General features: G+C 41.2%; 1 protein-coding gene across 3 annotated transcripts in view; it reads right to left on the reverse strand.

The window, feature by feature from the left end:
* Positions 1–579: 579 nt before the first annotated feature.
* The window catches only part of FXYD1 (FXYD domain containing ion transport regulator 1), a 31,913-nt gene continuing 6,306 nt past the window's right edge, over positions 580–26,186 (reverse strand). The window contains exons 2-8 of one of the 3 annotated variants that reach the window (XM_075191094.1): positions 20,288–20,349; positions 12,124–12,159; positions 7,306–7,380; positions 5,545–5,581; positions 4,671–4,720; positions 3,392–3,439; positions 580–1,268 (exon numbers count right to left, since the gene is read on the reverse strand). In XM_075191094.1, coding sequence (XP_075047195.1) covers positions 3,417–3,439; positions 4,671–4,720; positions 5,545–5,581; positions 7,306–7,380; positions 12,124–12,159; positions 20,288–20,345 — 279 coding nt within the window. In that variant the 5' untranslated portion in view covers positions 20,346–20,349 and the 3' untranslated portion in view covers positions 580–1,268; positions 3,392–3,416. The remainder of the gene's footprint in view (positions 1,269–3,391; positions 3,440–4,670; positions 4,721–5,544; positions 5,582–7,305; positions 7,381–12,123; positions 12,160–20,287; positions 20,350–26,186) is intronic. The other 2 variants (XM_075191093.1, XM_075191095.1) reach the window with 2 other exon arrangements.

Here is a 26,186-nt window from a genome sequence, read left to right on the forward strand (position 1 = left end):
CCCCCCCCCCCACCACTGTCGTGTCATACTTCCAACCCCAACTGGTATAAAATCACTAGTGAAAATGTTTGGCATAGGACCCACTCATACCTTTAAGACTTCACTAATGTTAGATACATTCTGCAAGAGGGTGAATCTAACCTAAAGGAAGGAAAGGATTTGTATTTGCAAAAACAGACACTTTCCGGTCTTTTCCCACTGAAGTCCGTTTTGCCCTTTGAGATGAGGAGTTAGGTCAGTTCTGGGATCACCGCTGCCTGGTTCTGGGAAGTGAAAATGACCTCACACACGATACCAGTCATCATCCAGCCAAATTTATCTAAATGCTCGATAGTGTAGATAATGGGCCAGAATCATATTGTCTAAATAGCATCAGATGATAGCCGTGCATTGCAATGATTTCAAAAGGCTGGCTTTAACTAATTGATTTATAAAATATATATTGATCTATGTTTTTTGCCATATTCTGTTGATTTGAATCTTGTGCTTGTAAGTCCATTGGCCATTAAGAATAGCAACATCATTTTTGGGGGGTAAAGTAAAAATATAGCGTAGAAATGACAACGAGGATACAACATGTCCCAAAAGTTACTTTTAATACAATATACTACACATTTGTGGCTTATTAGTGGAGCAAGTTATTTCTGTATTCTGTTCCATTACTGATTTCTAGTAAAAATGATTTTTTTGGCTGACTGATTCAGAGTTGGAGGATTCTTTTATTTAATATGATTTATATACATGTATAATATGAATATATTATATTTATATATTAATCCAAATCAATATTACTTTTTATGACTTATTATATACATTATGTAACAATTTGGCTATTAATAAACTGAATCGCGATAACAAGAGCGCCCCCCAGCGGCAATGACCGATAAGCACTTAACGGGGGTAGTGGTAGAGTCCGTTTGGTGATCACTCGGGAAAGGCACGCGGTGAGCATAGCAATAAGGCATCTTACTGAAGTCGAGGGGGATTTCTCGTACGTGTGCAACCCTACAAGAAATCCCCAGCAAGGCACTTAGTGTCGTAATCCTGTGTGTGAGAGTCCTGACGTTTTTTCACATATGGTCACATGGTGTAAATTGAATTCGCATGGCATTGATGGTGATCGTAAAAAAAATCAGCCTGTATTCCGCTTTTTGGGATCTCAGGTGAGTAGGGGGAGGTGCGTAGGCTGGAATCCCAGAATTAATCTACAGGTGCACAAGGACGGCTGGTATGGGAGTACGGAGTCCAGGTACGAGGCGATCAGACACCTGCAGTAATGAAATAAAACAGAGAGAAATGTAGATTTTGGTGTTTTTGTTCCACTGTAGCTTTGTGTTAAGCTGTTGCATTTTAAATGTTAAGCTGCTTTTCCGATGCTTTCACAAAATATATTTTTTTAGCAATTCTGATTACACGAGCTGGGCCTGATTCATGTCCGGGCGTCAGTCTGTTGGCGTGCCGTATCTTGCATGAAATAGCTCTGCGCATGCAATTCATGTCTGGACGCAAATGACACTTACAACTTGAGAGATGGAACTGGGTAGGACAGGGTACCTACACCTAGATTCAAATGGAAATGTATCTTCAGATACGGTTGGACCCAAGCTAAAGTTTTCTGCTCTTTTTTAAAACCCAACTCGTGTGCAGGTTGCGTCGGAACATGTTTCAGACCCAGTGTGCTTGGCGTCTATATTTTGACCAGATCATTTTTGTTACCTAGGACACTGCAAGCCAGTCATTCAAACTTATAGGGCTTTAATCTCCAGCCCATTGTTCCCCTACTGCTATTTTTTTTTTTATTTTCTAGAAAGGTAATAAAACTATTCTCCCTGCACAGCTCCTTAAATGTGTCAGCTTTCAGCAAAGGAACAGGACAGATAGCATGCGGATCAGATTTAGTTAGGTGTAAACACATTAGGCAGAGGTGTTATTGTAAAATAGGGATAAAAGTACAGTAAACAACACTGTAAAGGTTATCAGTCAAGCTCCTATAAGGAGGAGAGGTTGGTAATACGGGGAGTGGGGTACGTCATTTGCGTATAGCCAAGTGCAAGCCCCCCTATAGGATCAGGATCAGTGCAAGCCCCCCTATAAGATCGTGGACCTTACGCAAAGATCTCATTGGGCAGGAGGAAAATAATCATTATGGATCAAGGTATATTCTGATAACACAACAAAGTAAATATACTTTCATGACAAAAAAAAACCAGTATTCTGGGGAATTTTGTCTCCTGGTTGTTGACGGCGAATGGAAACCAGTTAATGCTTCATCTTCCTTGGTATAAAACAAGCATATAGACCATACTTACCAAACTTTTACTCTTTCCCTCCGTGAAAGGACGGAGGGGAACAGGGAGCGGGGAATCGCATCATTTTGGCCTCGCCCCACGATGCAAAGATACAAATGGGTTATATTACCACTGGGGAGAAGGCGGGACCAAAATGTTGTGATTCACCGATAATCGCTTCATGGAGGCTCCCAGAGAATAGCCTGATCTCCCTGGAGTCCTGGAGAGCAATCCGGAATCCGGGAGACTCCCGGAAATTCCAGGAGAGTGAGCAAGCATGACATAGACACACATTGATGATTGCTTTTCACTTGTTACTGGTTTTCCCCTCACCAGACTTCCACTCCTAAAAATGATTTTGAACGCAAAATTCCAAACTCTGTAAGTCCCTACATTGGTTCCTTGTATTTTACAGAATTCAGAATTAAGTGTTTCTACCAACATACCAAGCCATTAAAAAAACTGTACCAACATCTCTTCCCTTGTCTCATAATATCTACCAACTCGATCCCTCCAATCTGCAAAAGATCTGTGCCTGTCATCCCCTCTTTGCCTGCTCCCAGGACTTACAGGGCTTTCTTTGGGCTGCACCCACTCTCCATTGCAATCTGGCTGGACCTATATGCAATCTGTGGCATCTATCAAACTCCAGTATTCCTATAGATGGTCAGCTTGTGAGCAGGGACCTCTTACCTCCTTGTCTGTTTGTTAATACCCAGGTTTATTTTATTACTGCTTGTTCCCAACTGTGAAGCATTGCGGAGTAAGCTGAATGCTGAGTGACCGCATTGCACTAAGCGTCCGCCTACATTACTAGGTCGTCAGATAACTTCTCAGAAGAGCTGATGGAGGTCAATGGCTGACCCGATTTATCACCTTGACGGGTCAATGACAACGAGCGCACATTGTGCCGTTTCAGACCAGAACCAGTGTTGGTAGATAAGCACCCATACACTTCATAACTAGGTATTCTATGCTGATAACTATGAGTTCTACAATCCCAGACTTTGCTGACTAGCGGCTGACGCCATGATTGTTTACAAAGCAGACGGGACGACTGGAAGCAAAGCAATGTATAAAATCTGAGTTTGAATAATACTCACAGATCTTACCTCTAACTAAAAAAAACTATAATCTCCTGCTGGACAAACCTGAAAGAGACATTTGTAGAAACTTGTTAGAATTTTTATAACACTTAGTATATTTGTGTACATTTTCAGTGGTTTTCAGTGTTTGTAGCTGTTTTGGGCATTTGTATCTAGAAGCAGTTAGACTCTAGACCCTCCATGACTGAGGGCTCGCAATTAGATTCCAAATACTGAGGCCTGGACTGGAGAGGTGCCGATGAAATTCAGTTTCCTCTCCCTGGTGTCCAATGGGACGATTGCTTCAAATAGGAAGAACTTTTCTTTCATGTCGTTGTTTGACCATCAAATAAAAACATAAAACTACCGGTCTTAAGGTGACTGTACTCTGCTCTCAACTGATAATAACGGGCACCAAAACAACAACAACAAGAATGCCCAATATTGAAATTGATGGCTTCATTATTGAACATGGCGGAAAATATATAGGTAAATGACCACTATGAGCCTTTGTGTGCGGTCATCTTCCAACCACAATAACAGTCTACGGAGAATCCTGAGGATATCCGAATGCCAAACAGCCAGATCTTGTGAAAATTGATGACAGATGAAATGATTGTCATAACATCCTTACACCTCCTTAACCCCAAGTCCTCAATCTGAATTTATCCTAACCGAACTAGTATCGGTACTCTCAAAACTGTAAAGCAAATAGTATTTATTTTCTATACTCATAAGCAGACTTGATACCATATACTTCTGGAACAGAGTTGCATGTTGCCTCTAATTACACCTTACAATTGGGAAGTTCATGGTACATAATGAGCAAAGGAACAAGCACTTCATGCTCACCGTTGGTCTCCATCCTAGATTAATTTGAAGCTTCAGCCTAAATTAACAACAACACCCCAGATGAAGAGCTAGACGTCACTGGGATATCTGTGGTTTAGGCCTACTTGCAAAAGGAGCCCTACAAAACGCATTTGTGCTGTGCAGGAGTGTCTGCCATGAAGTCTGTGCAAGGTGCCGTAGGATCTCTGCCAAAGGGTGTGTGCAAAGGTGTTTTGTGCCAGGATATCTGTGCATTGAGGACAGCGCAAGTGCCATGAGTGTCTGTGGACGGTATATGATATCAAATTTGAACTTTTCCCTCCTTAAACAGCCCTGAATGGAAGCCCTACAAGGTGTCTACAACAAATATTCTTCTCCATTCTTCTGGCCGTTTGGGAAAAGTAAACATGAAAACGTAAGAGTCTATTTATAACTAGTCGTGATCCTGGTAATGGGTCATACGTACGTCTAATGGATGCCCGGAACGATCCTTCCTCTTCTATAGGTTCCCCGGTTCTGTGGACGGAAAAGAGACAATTTAATTGTCAGTCGGGTCCTAGTGGGTCATGAACCACCCACCAAAATTTGTCAGGATGGCCATTGCTGATCTACAATAATTAAATATTTATATAAACCAGGTTTTTTTTATGTATTAGAGGAAAAACAGAGCAACATTTCCCATAATTCCCTTTGCTAAGTTGTCCACAGATACTTGTTGCTGATTGGTGGATCTCTGTCAGCTTATTCAGGTTTCATGTATCACCCACACGCTGCCTAGCCATAGTGTGACCCTCCAATGTAGATACTTTGTCAAAGGGTTATGATTTGGTTCACTAGATTTGAATTGGTAACCTCTGATATATCTCTGGAGACCTGTCAAAGGTCTATAAAGCCTGGTTCTGACACAGGAGAGGAGAGGGGAAGAGACCACAACATACTGCCGTTGAAGGCTTGTGATAGTTACTAGTTGGCACAGGTGGGGGCTGGTCAATATTGTCCTGGGGGGCAAAAGCAGGGTAGTGAGGACATTACAATAATTGGCTATATGAGAAGGTTTGTAGAATTAAAAACCCGTGTCCACCACGAGTTGTAGTGGTAAAAGAATTCAAGAATGCATAGGACAAATGCGTGGCTATTTTTAATATTTTGATCTAAAATAGAAAAACACAAAAAGCATAAGATACCCAAATACCCCAAAAAATAATAGATAACATAATAGATAACAAGAACTTCTCTACCCTAAAAAAAAAAACATGCACAAATCAGGCAGAATAGATGGAACTGTAGACTTTGTCCTTCTAAATCCTATGTTTCACATCATTATATTAACACATTTTTACCTTTGGTGTTGATTGAATTTACAACGACATTTTCTGCCTGAAAAGACAAGCGGAGAAGTAACAATATTTTCAATGGGTAATGTAGAAACCTATTTGAATTATTTTAATTTCTGTATATGTTATTAAAAGAACAACTACAACCAAAGTGTTTATTTTTCTTAATATTGTATACAATTAAATGTCATTGAAAATTGGAGATCCAGTTTCATTTAAATTTAGTCTTTTATTCTATTTCTAAATATGAATAGTGCAAAGAGACAAACTATCTTCACACAAACCCGTTACCCATACAACTAGGAGTAGGGTTAAAGGGATGAGAGGGAGATTTAGACAGACAACAATCCAAATAGTTTCTTATCTAATCAAACAAATAACAACTGCATTGTTTCAATACCCTCGCTGAAGACTTTGATTTCTTACTATACATTGTTACAAGTGTATGGGAATCTGTGCAACAGGGAAATTATCATTCTTTATATGGAATTCTAGACATCCCTCAGCTCTCTGTTGCCAAGATAATTAACAGAACAGAACATATTTATTCAGAACTCCTCTAATGAGATTGTGGATGTAATAACAAATGTGTCTAAAGCTGGGTACTCGCCTATGCAATTATCATGCAGATTCCATGATTCGCTACCGTTTGATCAGATATTGCAAGTGTGTACTCTCCCACGATCATGTTTATCGCACCAAAACACATCATATTGATTGGTTTGGTTTTATAAACTTCCTGAAAACAACGATCGTCGATGGAACAATGTCGGGCAAATGTGGCAGTGTGCACGCACTCACCACCAGCAGTGCAGGCAGATATCTGTACAGTGTACGGAGTCACCATCTTTTCAGCAGATGGTTTTGACAGATGAAGATCACAGATCTGACGGTAAATCGGGACTTTCAGTCGTTGGTGAAATCGTTAGAGACATTACATCATATGATTGCATAGGTGTGTACCCAGCTTTAGAAATATTTCCGGGGGCTCTATATTAAAGATTGAATTAGAGGGTCCCATTTGCAACACATCAGAGTTAAATTGCAACTGTATTACAAAAGGTTTCTCCAGACCGCAGTATAAGACTCTGTAACATACTGCATTGTGGGAATGTTCCAAGATAAAAACTTCTCACATAGTTTTACAGCTTATCCTCGGTTTATGGTTAAGATTTAGGCTTGGATATAGGGAGGAAAGCTTATGGTAGGCGCAGATTTAGGAATTAGAGTTATTATTTATCATAGAGACAATGGTTAGGAATTAGACAAGGCAAAGGTTAGTATTTTTTTTCAAAAAATATTTTTATGAAGTTAGTATTATTCTGATCAGTCAGTCGTCGGTGAAATCGTTACAGAAATCACATTGAAGTAAGATTGAATAGATGTGTACCCAGCTTAAGTCATACAATAGCTGCTGGAACTATCTTGGTGAGTTTTACTTGTTGTATATAACGTATACTCTCTGTGTTAGATCAAATGGCTGAGTATGGGGGCAGCAGGTGTGCAGTATGCAATTCATTTTATTATAAATATTGTTAAAATATTCTAATCTACACTAGTTGGATAAACTATTGGTCCCTGATATGTGTAAAGATCTGACGTTCTTTCGTATCGGAGAAGTGTACATTCCAGCTCTCCCTTGAAGCTATAATGAGAATGACTTACAGAGCTAAGAATATCTACACGTCTATTCACCGCTATCTATACTGACAGAAGATGTTTCTATGTCCCCTCTCTCTGGGGGGGATCTAGCAACACATCACTCACTCAAAATGATCAGTATTCCCAGAATGAAGAGAACTCCGGCAAAGACGAGACCGCCGATCCGCAGGGATTTGTAATCTGAGGAAAGAAGACAAAGGAACCATCACTCACATCTACTAAGCTGAGATAGACCAGACAGTCATGTTATACGATGCAGTAACACAATACAGCCACCAGGCTTCAGCTGAAAGTGCAGGCGTGCCATCTATGTAAGTATGGCGCTTATGGAATCATCATCATCAGCTATTTATATAGCGCCACTAATTCCGCAGCGCTGTACAGAGAACTCACTCACATCAGTCCCTGCCCCATTGGAGCTTACAGTCTAAATTCCCTAACATTCGCAGACACACACAGACAGACAGAGAGAGAGACTAAGGTCAATTTTGTTAGCAGCCAATTAACCTACCAGTATGTTTTTGGAGAGTGGGGGGAAACCGGAGCACCCGGAGGAAACCCACGCAAACACGGGGAGAACATACAAACTCCACACAGATAAGGCCATGGTCTGGAATCAAATCAATCTGTGAGACAGAAGTGTTAACCACTGAGTCACTGTGCTGATTTAACTCTCTTAATTAGCATGTTGTCAGAACAAACTAGGGCTCTTTGTTAGTCTAATGTAACAACATACCCGATGAGGAAACCCAAACTAACCTTCAAGGCTTCCGATCTAATTCTACTCAACTTGTTGACACAAGATATAATTCACAATGTGTTTCTGTTGAAGAAATTTCTATTATTTTAAAGAGACTGAAACGTGTTTGTAAATTGTGCCTAACACAGTGAATGTATATGGTAGAGATGGCTTTATGTCATCTCTCTGTGCAGGCTATGGGCAAACTCTTCTTTGCCTCTTCCCTGTCATATATTTGGTCTAATCCAGGCCTGACACCCCCTCCCCCAACCCCAATTACATCATGCCCCACCCACAGACATATCCCGTGCCATTAGGCCATGCGTATAAGATATGTATTGGATGAGGATTCTGGCACCTTAATAGGATTGACAGCAGAACTCTGGGAAGAGATAAAGGGATTATGGGGAACAGGAGGCAAGCAATGGAACTGTACAACACTTTCTAACACTAACATCGAATCTAGGAATGTAGATTATCATTCTACATTCATCCCTTATTATTTACAATAGATATAATGGGAAGAGAGAGATAGAAATAGAGAAAGAGGAGAGAGAGAGAGAGAGAGAAGGAGAGAAGAAAGGAGAAAAGGAAGAGAGAAAGAGAGAGAAGAAAGGAGAGAAGGAAGAGATAGAGAGAGAAAGAAAGGGGAGAAGAAAGAGAGAGAGAGAGAGAGAAAGTGGAGAAGAGAGAGAGAGAGAAGAAAGGGGAGAAGGAAGAGAGAGAGAAAGAAAGGGGAGAAGAGAGAGAGAGAAGAAAGGGGAGAAGAGAGAGAAGAATGGGGAGAAGGGAGAGAGAGAGAGAGAGAGAGAGAGAGAGAGAGAAGAAAGGGGAGAAGAAAGAGAGAGAGAAAAAGGGGAGAAGTAAGAAAGAAAGGGGAGAAGGAAGAAAGAAAGAAAGAAAGAAAGAAAGAAAGAAAGAAAGAAAGAAAAGAAGAGAAGAGAAGAGAAGAAAAAAGAAGTAAGAGAGAGAGAGAGAGAGAGAGAGAGAGAAAGGGGAGAAAGAAGAGAGAGAGAGGACAAGAAATAGAATAAAAGGGAAGCAGGAAGAGAGAGAGTGACAGAATGGGGAGAAGGAAGAGATAGAGAAAGAAAGATAGAAAGAAAGAAAGAAGATAAGAGAAGAGAAAATAAGTAAGAGAGAGATATTATATAGGCCAGCAAATCTTTCATGATGTTTGTGAATGAGTTCCCACTAAGAACTGTACACTGTCTATTTTTATACCTCAAGCCTCTGGCTGAACATTCCCAGAATGATTTCACAGATGTGGATAAAACTCTTACAGGCTCCGGCATTAACAAGAGAATGAATCACAAGACGAGTGATGGTCTTAAGCATGTGCTTCCTTTATACAAACCTCCACATAATATAAGATCTGCCTTGAATTACATAATATATGAATTTTTGTTGTTGTTTTAAATGTGTAAATTATCTCTATGAGACTCTGTGATTTGTTTCTACAAAGGTTAAAGGGTGACCCCACCTAGATCTAATGTCAGGGAGTTCAATGAGTTAAACGATAATACTGTTACTTCCCTGACACCAACGTCCCTCCCAATCTGGCGGCTGCTCCCTGTGTCTATAACGGTCCAGCGACTCTCTCCTTGGGTTCTTATGCTGGATGTCTGTTTTAAACAGGCAGTGGAGTTGTCAATGCTCCTCTGTGGGAAGTTCAAGGAATTGATAACACATTACGGGCCTGAGTCATCACAGCAGAATTGGGCATCTTAAAGCTACTTGTTTTTCTGCCGTATCTCTTGCTCCAGCTACAGGGTTAGTCTAAGTCCTGAGTACTAGTGATGGCAGTCTTGAATGCATGCTATAACATGTGTTTGCAAACAGGAGCAACTGCAAAAATGTATTTTATGTTCATCCTAATAAATGTATTCATTAATGCCTATATTATTAACAGGTGACATTAATTCAATAGTTTTTTTTTTCTTTTGCGAACTTATATTCCACATAGGTATTGGATGTATCCTGCAGTGTCTTTTGTAGTAGAACAGACAGTCCTACACCCAAATTCATCAGCGCAAGTATCCTCAGATTCGGGAGTACGCAGAGCAGATTTTCGTGCATTTTTAAACAAATGCACGTTGATCTCGGTATGTGTACCCACATGTTTAAAGGATGGCATTGCTGGACCGTTAAACATTGGATCAGGTGGTACCCCGGAACCAATATTCCCAGGTGAGCAAGTGATAAATATATATATATATATATATATATATATATATATATATATATATACTCTGCGCTTTCCAAACACATAATTAATGCTGTACACACTTCAAAAACATACTGGTAGCTTAATTGGCTGCTAACAAATTGACGTGTGTGTGTGTGTGTTAGGGAGTTTAGACTGTAAGGGACTGGTGTGAGTGAGTTCTCTGTACAGCGCTGCGGAATTAGTGGCGCTATATAAATAAATGGTAATAATAATAATGTATTAAAAACAGGGAATGTTAATTAATGTAAAGAATGGGGTGCAAGAGTGATGGGACTTACATTGTATAATATGCATTGTTTTTAATATGGAAAAGTATGTAGTACAGCATTAATTATGTGTTTGGAGAGTGCAAAGTATCCCTGTTTTTTGTCTATAAAATGTGGGCAACCCCCTCCTGCACCCCAGTCTGTACATGGTAAATGCAGAGGACCTATGTCTGTTTTTGTTTATACAATGTAAGTCCCATGACTCTTGCACCCCATTCTTTACATTAATTAATTCCAACTTGTGTTCAGGTGAGTCCCAGGTCTCCCATGGCTGCTAGTGCTTGGGAAAGACTTGCCTTTAAAAGCTGTGTTCAGGTAACCCTTTAGCCCAGATAAAATAGCATAGCATTTGATCATGTCAGGACTGACCAGATTGGGAAGACTTTGGAGTGAGTTGGTCAGCTTAACATATATTGCAATATGTGGAACTAACATTCCCTGTTTTTAATCTAGAAAAGTATTTAGTACAGAATTAATTATGTGTTTGGAGAGTGCAGAGTATCCCTGTTTTCTTGTCTATACAATGTGGGCAACCCCCAGTCTGTACATGGAGATTGCAGAGGATCTACCTCTGTTTTTGTTTATATATATATATATATATATATATATATATATATATATATATATATATATATAGTGCTTTGATGGGTGAACCCCCACATCCCCTCAGCCCATAATAATTGCACTCCCTGCAACTATAAGAGTTATGGGGTTTGCAGGTAGGTAATATTCAGTATTATTGTTTAACTGCAGATAAAACTGAATTTTCAGTTTTGGGTGTAGCTATGGTACTAGACCTCAGTCACAAAGGTTTCTTTCCCTAATCCGTACAGTGTTTGCCTGCATAGAAATGTCTAAAAACATAAAGTGATTAAATCCTTAGATCGGATCCCACATTTGCAGCTGAAGGTAACATGCAACTTTTTCGTTGTTGTTTTTTTAATGTTACTCTTTTATCCGTAATCAGGTAGGAAGAGGAGCAATGATCTCATATGGACATATGAATGGAGCTGCAATGCAGGTAAACAGCAACATGTAATCAAGAGCTCAGACAGGAGCGGACATATATAAACGAACAGCTCCCATGGTTAGGAGAAGTGTTGACAATTCAAATGTATAATTGTTTTTGTAACAAATCTCTGCTAAAAATAAATATTGAGACCAAAATAACAGTAGAAGTAAAATGTTGTCTAAGCTGTGGCTTAAAATAGGTAAATATTTCTGCTATTGTGTTAACTTTATAATATTCATCTGACCCAGTATTCTGCTGAGATAGGGGGGTACCTTGTATTTGGCAGCTGGTTGGATTAGCTATGGCTTCTGTATAATCTGCTACTAAATTCCAGACATACTGACAGAGGTGGGAGTTTGAATCTTCCCCCTAGTCGTTGCTGTTCTCTGCTGTCAGCTTAGCTGCCTAATGCAAGTAATATCTGTGGTTGAAGAAGGACCCATTATACATATAGGGTGGAATTGTACAGAGTGTGACAATGAATCAAAACATGTGCATTATTATTTTCTGACTCTGATTGGTTGCTGCGAGCAACACCCCCTTTTTATACACAGTTTCCAGAAATCTCCCCTATAAAATCAACGTCGCCAAAGCTGAATGTCATTTCTGTAGGCAGCTATAGTCGTTTTTTCATTTTTCCTTTTTTGAGGCAGAGTAAACGTTGCATTATTCTTACCATAGTAGAATGGATCCCGCTGATCTGTTTCATTTCCTGATTAAACAGAAAAACATTGTTAATTGAATGAATCGCAACGAGGATCTTTAGATTGTAAGCTCTGGCGATCAAGGACCCTATCACACTTTTATTACTGGTTGTACATTCGATGCGTTTTATCCCCCTGACTGTGCAGCGCCGTGAAATATTTTGACGCTGTATGAATAAAGGAATATTTCCAATAAAATAATTTTATTAAATCTTCTTCACACAGCAGCGGACTCTGATCGCACCCGATTGGATAATTTATTGTACACGCTAACGTTAAGTGTTTCATCTGACCCCGATCTCTAAGAGGGGCGAACGGTTTCCTTTATTTGGTAAGCGCTGTGAGGAACGAGTAGATGTTCAGTTTAATAGGGCAGGTTATGTGCTGTGACCTATTCATCCTGACAGATTTCCTGCAGCCTCTATCTCTTGTGTGCATCGGAGCGAGTCCGCCTCATGTTAATGGTTCTTTACTGAGATCAATAAACAGTGGTCAATAGTTCTGTACTGAGGAGCTGACTTCTGCTACAACAAGGCGGTATACACATACCCTCCGCTCCTGACTTGTGGACTTCCCCGGTGAAGATATATTGCTTTACCATTCCTGCTTCCCCGCCAAACAACACGATATTAGATAACAAAAACAATTGTAGGGGGAAACGCATCATTTCCTCAAACTTTGAATATAAAATTATCTGTAAAGGTTACACTAGACACGAGCACAGCAAAACGAGGAGAGGAGACAGCGCTAGGGAATCTGCTGGCGCTATATAAATAAATGTAGCTGTTGATGATGAAAAAGTGATCTGCAACTGCTAACCAAAATAGGAAGGACCACTTCATCATCATCATCATCATCATTAATTTATATAGCGCCACTAATTCCGTAGCGCTGTACAGAGAACTCACTCACATCAGTCTCTACCCCTGGAGCTTACAGTTTAAATTCCCTAACACACACACTAGTGTTCATTTTGTCAGCAGCCAATTAACCTACCAGTATGTTTTTGGAGTGTGGGAGGAAACTGGAGCACCCGAAGGAAACCCACGCAAACACGAGGAGAACATAAAAACTCCACACAGATAAGGCCATGGTTGGAAATCAAACTCATGACCCCAGTGTTGTGAGGCAGAAGTGCTAACCACTGAGCCACCTTAGTCAAATAGCATAGTTGTAGGTATCTGGGATTTCCACAGAGAGCCCCAAAATTTGTCCCTAGAAAGACCTAATTATTTTAACATATAGAATAACCCTTTTAATTCTGTATATCGTGTGCAGTTCTCACAATCTAACTATCAAGAGAGGAATGGTTTCAATCTCGACGTCGCATGCAAAACTAATTGTAGGGGTGAGCGTCTGATTAGCACAATGAGAAGGGGATTGCAACAATCAATGCAGAAGATCTTTGCACTAGTGCATGGATAAAGGATTTTGCAGTGTCTTGTGTCAGATATGTGCATAATCTGGAAATATTTCTTAGATATATGTAGCAGGATTTGGATGCGGATTGGATGTGGGGACCAAAGCAACACTTTTGTGTAAAAGATGACCCCTAGGCAGCGAGCTGGAGGGGTCGGGTTAATTGTTATGCCGCCAGCAGAAAGAGAGACGTCAGATAGGCAGCTTCTGTTTACTGGTAGGAATAATATTGGCTCGGTTCTTGCAACCTTGAGTTTGAGGTGGCAAGAGGACATCCAAGATGAAATGGCCAAAAGACATTCAGTAACGCTGGCTGATAGCGAGATATCCGGACAGGATACATGAGTGTATTAGCCTATAAATGTATTAGGTTATCAGCCATGTTCTGCAAATGATTGCTAAAAGAGCGAGAGAGAGACTGCCTAGAGTGTCCTTCAATGGGATTACTGACAGGAAGTCTGCTGTGTGCAAGAAAATATCTCCCCCTTGATCACAAATTTATTTCAGATAACTTCAGTACTGATGAGCTCCAGAAGCGTTTACATATATATTTGTGAAAGTTATCTGTTCTTCTTATATATAAATGAACTTGTATCTTACTTATTTAAGCTCACTTGGAGGGCAATATAAGACTGTGTTACAAAAAATGGACAAATGTTACTCTGTCTATTGTATACAGTAAGACACCATAGTATGTAGACTATGGGGGGAAGTCAATTTCACCCGAACTACCGCCGCGCTAAAACGATTACCGTTATTACATACTTGCTAACCTTTGGCAAGCTAATTCCGGGAGATCCCAGGCAGGGGGGCGTGGTTGGAGGGCGGGAGGCGCGGGGCACGGTAATTCTCGTCATTTCGGCTCCACCCCCCCGTGACAAAATGTCGTTTTCTCGCGGGGGGCTATGTCAAAATGACGCGATTCACCACAAATTGCGTCATTTTGAGGAGCGTGTTGCCATATGCGGGATATTTGCCTACTCTCCCAGGAGCCCGGGAGACCTACCCGAATTTCGGGAGTCTCCCGGACATTCCGGCTTGAGTTGGCAAGTATGCGTTATTACGGTAGTTTTAGCCCGGCTTTCAGGAAGCTGCAAGCAAAAAGCCGGCGTTAGAACTACCGTAATGACGGTAATTACGCGCACTATTACCGTAATAACGGAAATAATGCGCAGGCCGCGCTACTTTTAACAGTAACGCTGCCAATTGAATACCCTCCTATGTGTTAGCTGGTATTCAGTTGTATAGGTACAAAATGTTTTACTTAAAGCTGAACTGTAGCGTTATAATGTTAGTAATACATTGTAACAAGGATTGTTATTGTGGAATTGTTATTGTAACAATCGATATTTGGTTGTAAACTGTTTTACTTCTAACTTAAAAAAAATAAATACAAAGTTTCTATAAAATAATAAATAGACAGTCCTCCTTGTTGACTGTGAAATAAGACGGCAGAGGACTGACGGAGGGATAGGGAGGGGTTAATGGCCGTAGAGACCGTGATCTCGGGTCTCAGAATGCGACGTGGATTTTCAAAACATATTGTCATCCAAAAATATGATTCATGTCAGACGTTAATTGGTTGCAGACGTATCGGTTGTAAGAAAATAAACAAAGCAACGAAAGCCTCCTCTTTTAACGAAAAAAATATGCTTGGATTCCACCTGATTTCTGAGACATTAGATTAATATGATCTGTTCATTTAACTAATGGAGTATTATGGACATGGTGTATAATTGAAATGAAGCAATATATGCTAATTGTTAAAAAACTAAAAGCAAAAAATAAACAAGGCCCGTCCTCATAAGACCCCAGATCTATTGCAACACCAGACATCTAGCACAACCCCTGGAAGTAAAAACACAGACTATAGGCAGTGTTCTGGGACTTGTAGTTCCACAACTGTCGGAGGGTCCCATTTTGCCAAGACAGCATCCAGTGGTTCAACACAACTGCAATTGGTGAACTTGATGTTCCTGTGTCTTTTTTCAGCTTTAATGACTATATAACTATGAACACATAAAGGGATTTTTCACTGCGAGAGTAATTAGACTGCCAAGAGGGGTAGTAATAATTGAATTGCTGGATGAGAAAAAATTAAAATGGGTTTGATGCCCTGCTTACCAAGAATGGGATCAATAATTATAATAAGCAAATGAAGCAATTGGAGCGATTGATCCGGGAAATCAATTTGATTCCTGTGCATGGTGACAGGGAGGAATTTTCTGTTCCCTCTGTCTTGCTAAGTTGGCAGCTATGTCTGTGGGGTTTATACATTTACAAAACTTCGAACTTAATGGACGTGTGTTTTTGTCAACCCTGCTAACTATGTAACTACGGATGCAGCATGTTGAGCCAACCTGAAGCTCTCCAGCCGTTGTGTAACTACAAGTCCCAGCATACTCAACATGCTAGGAGTAGCAGTTTCACAGCAGTTGGACATCCGCAGATCTCCCAGTTCTGATCTGTACATTAGGGATTAAGCTGGCCACACACACGGGGCAATCTTACAGCACAAGCACCTGGGCACACGACTAATGTGCCATTTGTAAACACGTAGTGGCCAAATTGGATGAAATCCCTGGATGAGGGATGATTATGAAACCAATTGCCCGATATGACCTGCAAAGTTTTAATGTCCGTGGCCAGCATTAGGCAAAGAAAGGTACTGTCAGCTAGTTTGCAAACTGCAGGTTTTTACTAGAGATGCTCAGTCTCGGTTTCCCAAGAACCAAATATACCTGAACTTAGCAGATCTGAGTACCGAGCTGGCTCAGTACCTTTGCACTTTATCGGATTTGAAAACGAGGCAAAACGTCATCGTTACGTCGTCGGATCTCGTGATTTTTGGATTCCTTTTTAAGATCCAACCTAGCGGTGGGAGGGCAGGTGGGCCCAAGGACAATTCCATCTTGCCCCATTTTTCTTTTCTGCCACTGCTGTGTGCCAATGTGTCCTAGATGTGCTGGGAACTGCTGTGTGTTTGTGTCATTGCTCTGTCGCTTACCATCCAGCCAGGTCGCTGCAGTATTTGCCCGAAAGTGTATGAAAATAATAATGTGATCTGTGAGGTGGTCAAAATTGACTGCAAATGACTTGAAATCAGTGTTATTGAGGTTAATAATAATGTAGGAACAAAAAACCATCAAAATTATGTGATTTTTAGCATATTTTAGGATTTTTTTCTAAAAAATCCAAAACCAAAACACACGAGGGCGGTTTTGCCAAAACCAAAACCAAAACACGAAGCTAATCCAGATCCAAAACCAAAACCAGTTCATGGGGGTCAGTGAGCATCTCTAGTTTTTACTTCGTTCTTATCAGTGTTTTGTTTCCTACTGACAGTTCCAGAGCGGGAATAGAATTAAGAAAACAAAGTAAAGTAAAATTTAGTGGTATTATACTTCTTTTAGTGTAGTCTTGAAGGGAGAACTTGCTACAGAAAACCAGACAGTGAAAATGTGGTCAGGGAGATAAAAAGCCACATCCAGCTATCACATGTAAAGATCTATACAAGGACTGTGTCAATAAAACCATGCAGTAATAGAAAAACAACCATTGTCTTAAATACTAAAGTCCCCTTTAACGATTGTACGGTGCTACAAAAAATGTTGGCAATAAAAATAAAATGTTGACAAAATAAAATATAAATACTGCAAAATAACAAATTTATTTATGGTGGATGTTAAGTTTGACTTGTTAGACTGTCTGTAAGGTACAACTGAAGCCAGCAGGGGGAATAACATTGTCTTTGGGATCTCTTCCCTGATTGGTGACGGTGACTTTGACTCAAGGGTGCAATTATAGACACCGCAACCGATACGACCTGCCCAGAAGCACAACATAGATCCACGGCGTTCCTGTGTCCTGTTCTCTGTTCACATCCACAGTCTGTCTCTCCTCCCAATGGTGTTATTGTGGGGTGCAAACTACAGCATCAATTACTGTGTATAAAATGCTCTATATTCTTCTAAAAGTGTCTATTTACCTTCTAAATGTAATAAAATAATGATAATAATCATTTAAAAAAAAATAATGCTAATGATACTACAATAATAATAATAATAATAATAATAACAATATAATATATAAGATAATATGATAATAAAAATAATAGAATATACACAGAAACTACCCTGAGTGGTCTTTGAGGTTGAATACTTGGTGGGGGTTATAGCTGTTATAATATAAGGGTTCGTGCTGCAACACTGTTTGGGAGGGAGGGGGAGGGGCAGGGGCGGGCTGGCTGGCTCGGGGGGCAGGGGGGCAGCGGCCCCCAGGTATAGTCTATTTTTACCAGCGGCCGCATCACAATATACGTGATACAGCCGGCGCAGCGCACAGGCGGGCGCATCTCGTGACACGCGATGCGGGCGCGTCATCAATGACGCGGCTGCATCCCGTGTCATGTGATGCGGCCCCCTGGGCTGACATCTGTCAGCCCGTGCCTGGGGATGGGTTAGTCCTCTCTTTTGCTACATGGGAAAGCAATTATAGGCAATTTCTACTCTCCCGGAATGTCCGAGAGACTCCCGAATTCCGGGTATGTCTCCCGCGAGAGCAGCCATGTCTCCCGCATCCTGTCCCCGACTGACCTCAATGACGCGATTCACCGTGAAGTTTGCCCCCCCCCCCCCCAGGACAAAGTGCCAATTTAGTGGCAGGGGTGGTGAATATATCATTATCGGACTCTACGTTTTGGGGACCTTCAAGAGCCCTTTATTATAACAGTGTGCTGTCTGGATAAATGGACCCTGCCATGACTTTAATGAATATATATATCTATATATATATATATATATATATATATATATATATATATATACACACAAATATCATAGTTTGCATCCATTGGGTTGCTGAGACGTGTAAGCCTTACCAGCAAACATTTTACTGTCTGGCAGCACCAGCCGAGTACATTTATTACTTATCAAACAACAGATCATAACGATGAAACATTATAAATCTTAAATAAGAGAATTTGCTGCCAACATCTTCCAGGAAAGGAAGGGGGATGAGAGAGAGAGAGAGAGAAGGTCGTCTCCTAGTGGCCATGCATTGAATTGACACAGGGGTTACACCCTGATCTCTACCAGCTACAATGTATTACTGTGTTATAATAAACCTGACAGCAGAGCAGTGAGCTGGACACTGATACATTATAGCAATGTGATGATATCATTCTGTGTTCTGGGTGGATGTACTGATATTAGGACGGTGATACAATGTATAACCAGGGTCAGATAATGGATTTCTGTGCTGAATGCAGGGTTAATGAAGGCAGCTGCCGGCAGCATCTGAGGACATCACTGAATCAGTAAACACTGGGCTCTAGAATAGATCTTTGTTTGGTGCAATGTGTACAATGAACGTGAGCACAAGGACAGGACTCTCTGATCCGCCTGTCACAGTATGGCAGCAACACTGATTATGGAGGAAGAGAGGTGATATGAATGTATCATAAAGGCCGATACGGCTAAAATACTGGATATGAAAACGCTTCTTGTAACATTGGTAAAAGTTCCCATAAAATATCCCTGATTCCGGGCCAGCCGTAATGGCGACATGATAATGCGATGAGCAGTATCTTGCTCCGCCTACCACGCATTGACACAAATCGCATCAATAAGTTCTACACGCCACCGATGTCATGGAGCACCCCACCCCCACTACAACCCCTCCTTTCCCCCGCGCCCCTGTGGCACCTCCAAAAAGGAGATCGGAAAAATCGGTAATCAAGAGTTAAAGGATACTCCCAATGTCAAACAGGGCCAGGCTGGGGTTGGGGGCATCTGCTCCCCGGGCCGGTCCCATAGTGGGCGACCTTGGGCTGGGTCACTGGGCTATCTGCTTTTTATTTCTTGTTCCTAGTAGGCTGCTGAGTCAAGTCTTGCCCCCCGGGCTAATATCTGCCGCCCTCCCCTGAACAGGGCATTCCATTAAACCTATTCGACTCCAATATATATATTTGAGATATCATATGGTACCTCTGAGCTTTAGTTCCGGCAATGCCTGGCCTACTGGGGAGCAATATTATTGGTTGTTCTGGGTAATAGAAGCTAACGCGCAGCCTTGGGAGTGTCTAGCCTGGCCCCTCCCATTTTAAACTACATTTGGTGTTACCTTCTCTGCAGGGTTTAGGTATTTAAAAGTGTCAATAGGGTTGGTCTTCTATCACCGCTTAACGCAGAAACAGAAAACGCTCCTACAGCCATGAAATAATAAGAAAATATCGCCGCGGCAGCGGAGTGGTCCCAGTATTGGTGGATTTGAGCGCGACCAGGCTGGCATCCCAACTTTTCCAATCTGTGGACCGCGGAAGAGGTGGAGCTTATGAGAAAGTACGGAGAATGGGCAAAGGTTTATTTTATCCGCTTTTACTCGGGTAAATGTTAGGCGGTATGTGTAAGAATAGTAGACAAATATTCCTTTCTGTAATTCATTGCATGTGACTGCCTCAACTGACTGACAATTACACTACAGAGACCATGAGACAGCCTAGCTGGACGTCAGAGAGATCCTCAGCGAAGGTCTGAAGCCCCTTTAAACTCAACGGCATTCAGGAAGCCACGTTTCTTACACTCCCGTTTTTAGAATTTATTTTTTCTATACAAAATATGCAATAATGTGCCATATAAGAGTTAATATTTTGCAAGTCATGAATCATTTTGGGAAGGACTGCGGTATTCCCGTCCAAACACAATATTTTACACATACCGTGTGCCGCTGTGATGAAGACGGAGCAACATAAGACCAGGAGTGGAGCCTCCATCATAGAGCTGTGGGGAGAGAACAGAGAGGTCAGCGATTAGAGAACACTACCAGTTATACAGCGCTCAATGCTGATTATTGGGACGCTGATAATGTTACTTACCCAACAATACACAGCATATATGAGCAAAAGTACTTTTCTGTATTATTCATAGTTAATATATATTTATAGAATGATCATAAGTACTAATAATTCAGAATAATTGTACTGATTGGTTGCTATGGTGTTGTCCATAGCAACCAATCAGAAATCTGCTTCTACTTGCATTGCTAGAATAATGACAGCTAGGTTTTGATTGGTTGCGTCTAGATAGACGCTTTGGCTGCTATCGAGGCAGTTTTACGAAAGGGGCATTTGCCCTGTGTTCACCAGAGGTGTTTTTCTAGGTGAAATTCTAGGAGAGAGGTTTTCCAGATCATCTGTACTTGTAAGTGTAGGGTTGCTGACTGACGGAGAGTTCAGGTGCTCCTTTCCTGCAAACTAAGGTCTGTTGGATGTTTCCGTGGCGCAGTTTTGATGCACGTGTTATTTCCAGCAACAAAGAAGGGGGGTTTGCTCACATGGATAATGTGATTATTATTATTATTATTTTATTTTTAGGACACCCAGGAGCTGAAACAGAAGGTCACTTATTATAGGAGAAGCAGCGATGTTTGCTCACCTGGGATCCTTTGATGTTTGTTTCTTATTTTGCGTATTGATGGATGGGTCCAAGTTATGGTGGTTGGTGTTTGTAGGTTTACATCTAGAAGAGACGACGTGACCGCCGGAACCAGGACACATCAATAATCACTCAAACTAAGAGACTAAAATCAAAGGATCCCATTACCCAGGTGAGCAAACATCGCTCCTTCTCCTATAATAAGTGATTTTGTTACAGCTCCTGGGTGTCCTAATAACACAGTTCTTATTGTACTATCTTGCTTGGCCTCAGTGATTCTAAGATATCCTGGGTCAGATCATGAAAATAATACTAGCTGGTCCTTAAGCTTGGTCCTGACTACTGCACAACCTTAACATTAGTGCAAGACCTCAATTCAAACCTACCTCAAACTTTAATCCTAGACTATCAAAACACAAATACGTATGGCAGGACTGAGCTGGACGGATACCTCCCCACACTTATCCTTTAAAAGTTGGGACATAGTGCAAGACAAAGGGTCGTGGTCACAATAGATGTATCAGCCCCACAGCCTCCTTCCACTCACCTAAAAACACCCATGTCGCTCACACCTATCGCTGGTACACGCGGCAATGAAGGAGCACTCGCACATATCTTGCAACTGACCTGAATCAGGACAAAAGTCCCGATAATCCAGGACAGTTGGGAGGTCTGTGGATGTGACTTAAGAATCTACAAAGTGTAAATGCTGAGCATGCACATTAAACTGCGCTAGGCACAATTAAGTGCAGAAATATTGTCCAACTCACCAATGGGGGGGGGGGGGTCATAGTTCGGGTCATTTTGACACAGCTCCCACAATGCATTGTCGCGATAGGGTCGCAGTGCCGTGAAGTTGGGGCCAATAGGATGCAGTTCCAGTGAAACGCGTTAGGGGGGTCCCTATCCTGCCCACTTAACTGGAAGATGGGCAGGATGGGGGAGATAGCAGGCTCTCCCAGGAGTCTGGGAAAACTACATACAATTTGGGAGTCTCTTGCAGAGTAGGAAAATATGATTGTTGTGGTCCATGACCCTTTAATATTCGTGTATCATAATAATATGAATCACTTATTTATCCGCACAATTTGGAAATTGCTGAGCTAGACCTTTATCTTTGACACCCCAAACTCTAAAGATCTAAGAAAACCTCTCACAGTATAAAGTTTACCAGCAAAAATAGTTCCAAGTTACCTCTAATTAGCATTTCACAAACTACATACTTGTCAACATTACAGAAGGCAAATTTGGGACAATATAAGCCCCTTCCCCCAGCCCAATCAGCCCCGGGTGCACTAATTATTGAGGCTAATGTTCCTCCCTCATCACAGAGACTGTATCACAGAGTATCAGGAGGATGTGTGCGCTGGATTCGTGTACACCAGACTCAGTACTTTACAATAAATCCTATTGTATAGGAACAAGATAGATCACAGTCTAACATCCTCTCACCCACAAAGAAGTGTCAGTGACAACACTTGGCCTAGTGTTTTTTCCCTATATATCATAGTCATAGCCAACATTCCTTTGCTGGTGAGCTGGTGCATATAACATACCTTCCAACTGGACCAACTTCAGAGGGACTGTACCGAATTTAGGACTCTGTCCTGCTGTCCCGCCAACAGACATGTTTGTCCTGCGGGTGGGAATGTTGGGGGAAGGGAGGTATGTAAAGGGCAGCTAGTGCTCTGGGGGCGTCGCCACTTTCCATTCGTACCGTGGCCATGCCCCCTTTGCGACATCGCCAGGCTGCCCCTCCCGCTGCTGGGGACAGACATCTTGGGAGGAATGATATAAGCGCAGGACGCACAGATCTTGGTCCACTTCAATCTCCATGATGACGTGTATTGAATTTGAAATTCCAGCATAGATGAAACTCGGTCATTACTGAGTAGATACCTTTCCACACCTTGCAACATGTACACAGGCTAAAATGGGACAATATAATCCCCAATCCACCTAACAAACCCCCCCCGATCTACCCAGACATACTCAGTAGTGTAAGGAGTAGTGATGGTGGATTCCATTCAACACCAGCGTTTGCACCACTGGAAATAACAATTCAAGAAAATAAAAACTAATGACAAAAGGATAATAAAGACTAAAGACTAATGACAGTAACATACTTAATTCTGAGTGGTGTTTACTCCATTTGAAGTGTCCCATAGTTTTACTCTAAACTTACAGGGAGATACGCTGTTGTTTTAATAGAAATTTGTCTTATTACTTGTCAATCCCCCTGTTTATGAATCTTAGTGTAGGTCACAGATTTATTGATGTGTCCTCAAATATCACCAACTTATCACACTTAAGTATATGTGAAACTTAGGGGCCTATATATGACATTTATTGGCCTATATGTTACACTTAGGGGCCTATATATGACATTTATTGGCCTATATATGACACTTAGGGGCCTATAATATGACATTTATTGGCCTATATATGACATTTATTGGCCTATATGTTACACTTAGGGGCCTATATATGACATTTATTGGCCTATATATGACACTTAGGGGCCTATATATGACATTTATTGGCCTATATATGACACTTGCGGGCCTATATGTGACATTTAGGGGCCTATATATGACATTTAGGGGCCTATATATGACAGTTAGGGGCCTATATGTGACACTTAGGGGCCTATATGTGACACTTAGGGGCCTATATGTGACACTTAGGGGTCTATATGTGACATTTAGGGGCCTATATATGACACTTAGGGGCCTATATGAGACACTTAGGGGCCTACATGAGACACTTAGGGGCCTATATGAGACACTTAGGGGCCTATATGTGACACTTAGGGGCCTATATGTGACACTTAGGGGCCTATATGTGACACTTAGGGGCCTATATGTGACACTTAGGGGCCTATATGTGACACTTAGGGGCCTACATGAGACACTTAGGGGCCTACATGAGACACTTAGGGGCCTATATGTGACACTTAGGGGCCTATATGTGACACTTATTGGCCTTTATATGACAGTTAGGGGCCTATTTATGACACTTAGGGGCCTACATATCATACTTAGGGGCCTATATGTGATACTTAGGGGCTTACATGAGACACTTAGGGGCCTACATGAGACACTTAGGGGCCTATATGTGACACTTAGGGGCCTATATGTGACACTTATTGGCCTTTATATGACAGTTAGGGGCCTATTTATGACACTTAGGGGCCTACATATCATACTTAGGGGCCTATATGTGATACTTAGGGGCCTATATATAACACTTTTTGGCCTATATATGCCTTACGTCTTGCGGAAACAGCAATTATTAGTATGTATCCTCAATAGTTAAATGGCCCAAATGACGGCGTCAGCAGCTCTCGCCCTATAGTGGAAGCCTAGCCGCTCCTACGCAGAGTGTAGCTCGGGATACAGCGTGTAAATACGCTCATTTGTCACTTTTACCATACACAGGGACAGCTGCCTATCACAGCAGCTGTCCCTACTTTAGCATGTTGGTAAATTGCTCCATTACTGCACCTCTCATGGCTGCGAATAGCGGCGATGAAAGATGTTCGTTAATGGACATAATGTGCACTGGGTCTTAAATAGACCCCTTAAAGTGTAAATAATCTCTTTCACATCTTCTATTTTACAGTGTCACATTAAGTAGTATTCATCCTTTATTTCATTTCATTTGAGAATTGCGAAGCTTAAGGAGACATTTATAAGGCAAAAAAAATATAGAGAGAAAAAACATGTGTTTCATGCAGCTATTCTTGCTGAATGAAGCTATAGAGCGCTCCTACTTCCATAAGAGAGAATTGTGTTCAAGTGTTTCTTCTGACTGAGCCTCTATCTGTACTGTAGCTTTGTTCATGGTAATTTAAATAAAAGAAAATACTAGTAACGTCTATGCAGAAAAGAGGAAGTTTGTAAAGAACAATGCTTTTATCTGTGGATAATAAATTTAGTGGAAACTCAGGGACAAACTAAAGAGGATCTGTCACCTAAAAACACCACTACAATGTACTATCCAACTTTGGAAGTGAAATCATTTTTTTTTTATAATGACCAACTGACCCACAAAAGTTCTATTTCTCTGCATATTATGTACAATTCTTCAAATTTAATTTAAATCTTTAGAAGTTGACACTTATTGAAGAGAATTATTTCAAATTCAGTAAACTTGTCATGATGGGTATCGCTGTGCGCCAAGGTCCGCCATGACGGTGTTACGTGTGACGCGCTTACGTTGACCAACTCAACAGCACAGTGTGCCTGGAAACTATTTTCAAATCTTGGCAACAATGCCTACATAAGCCTAGGCCAAAAAAATCGGGATGACCCCCCAATATCACACGATGCCGCGTGCACAAGCGACAGGATCATGTGGTATTGAAGCGGGGCACTGCTTCAGTGGTGGCATGCCCAAAAGTGCATGGACGCTCTGTGTAGCATCATGACCACACAGCCCTTCTCTTGTGCACCCAGAGTCCCTATTGTAAAAGACTAAGGGCTAAATTTACTAAACGGCGGGTTTGAAAAAGTGGAGATGTTGCCTATAGCAACCAATCAGATTCTACTTATCATTTATTTAGTACATTCTACAAAATGACAGCTAGGATCTGATTGGTTGCTATAGGCAGCATCTCCACTTTTCCAAACCTGCAGTTTAGTAAATCTAGCCCTAACAGTAAAATTTGGTAGGTATGCCAGTGTCCTTACTTTGAGGTGCTTTTGGTGAACCATCTGCGCAGAGATGTGCAAAACCAATGCAAACTTGTATATGAGGATTCACGTTAAATAACGTCTAAGGGAATACTGCCGAAGTTACAGGATGAAATGACAGGTGATGAGTATTATGGCTGATTGTCACACGAATGGAGCGTTAATAACTGAATATCGCATCTAGGCTCGTACTATAGATGTCAGATTTTCCAAAACTGCAAAACACTTCCAAAGAGAAACAAATTAGATGCAATGTTGTATTCTGAGTACAAATTATATAATTGTGGGCTTTGCAATTATCCGTCACAATTTAATCCAGAGTTTTTATCCCTGGGATGTAATTGAGAGCTATTGTTGTGCATTCAAAGGAAATAAATATATGTTTATTGTGAAATTAAATGGAAATAAAACTGATTTTGATGAATGTTTTCTTTTTTAGCATCGATGAGCAAAGTTACAGCGGAATTTCGGGCAAATCGAACTTGG

This window comes from Mixophyes fleayi, chromosome 11, assembly GCF_038048845.1.
Source record: "Mixophyes fleayi isolate aMixFle1 chromosome 11, aMixFle1.hap1, whole genome shotgun sequence".
In the NCBI taxonomy this organism is placed as follows: Eukaryota; Metazoa; Chordata; class Amphibia; order Anura; family Limnodynastidae; genus Mixophyes; species Mixophyes fleayi.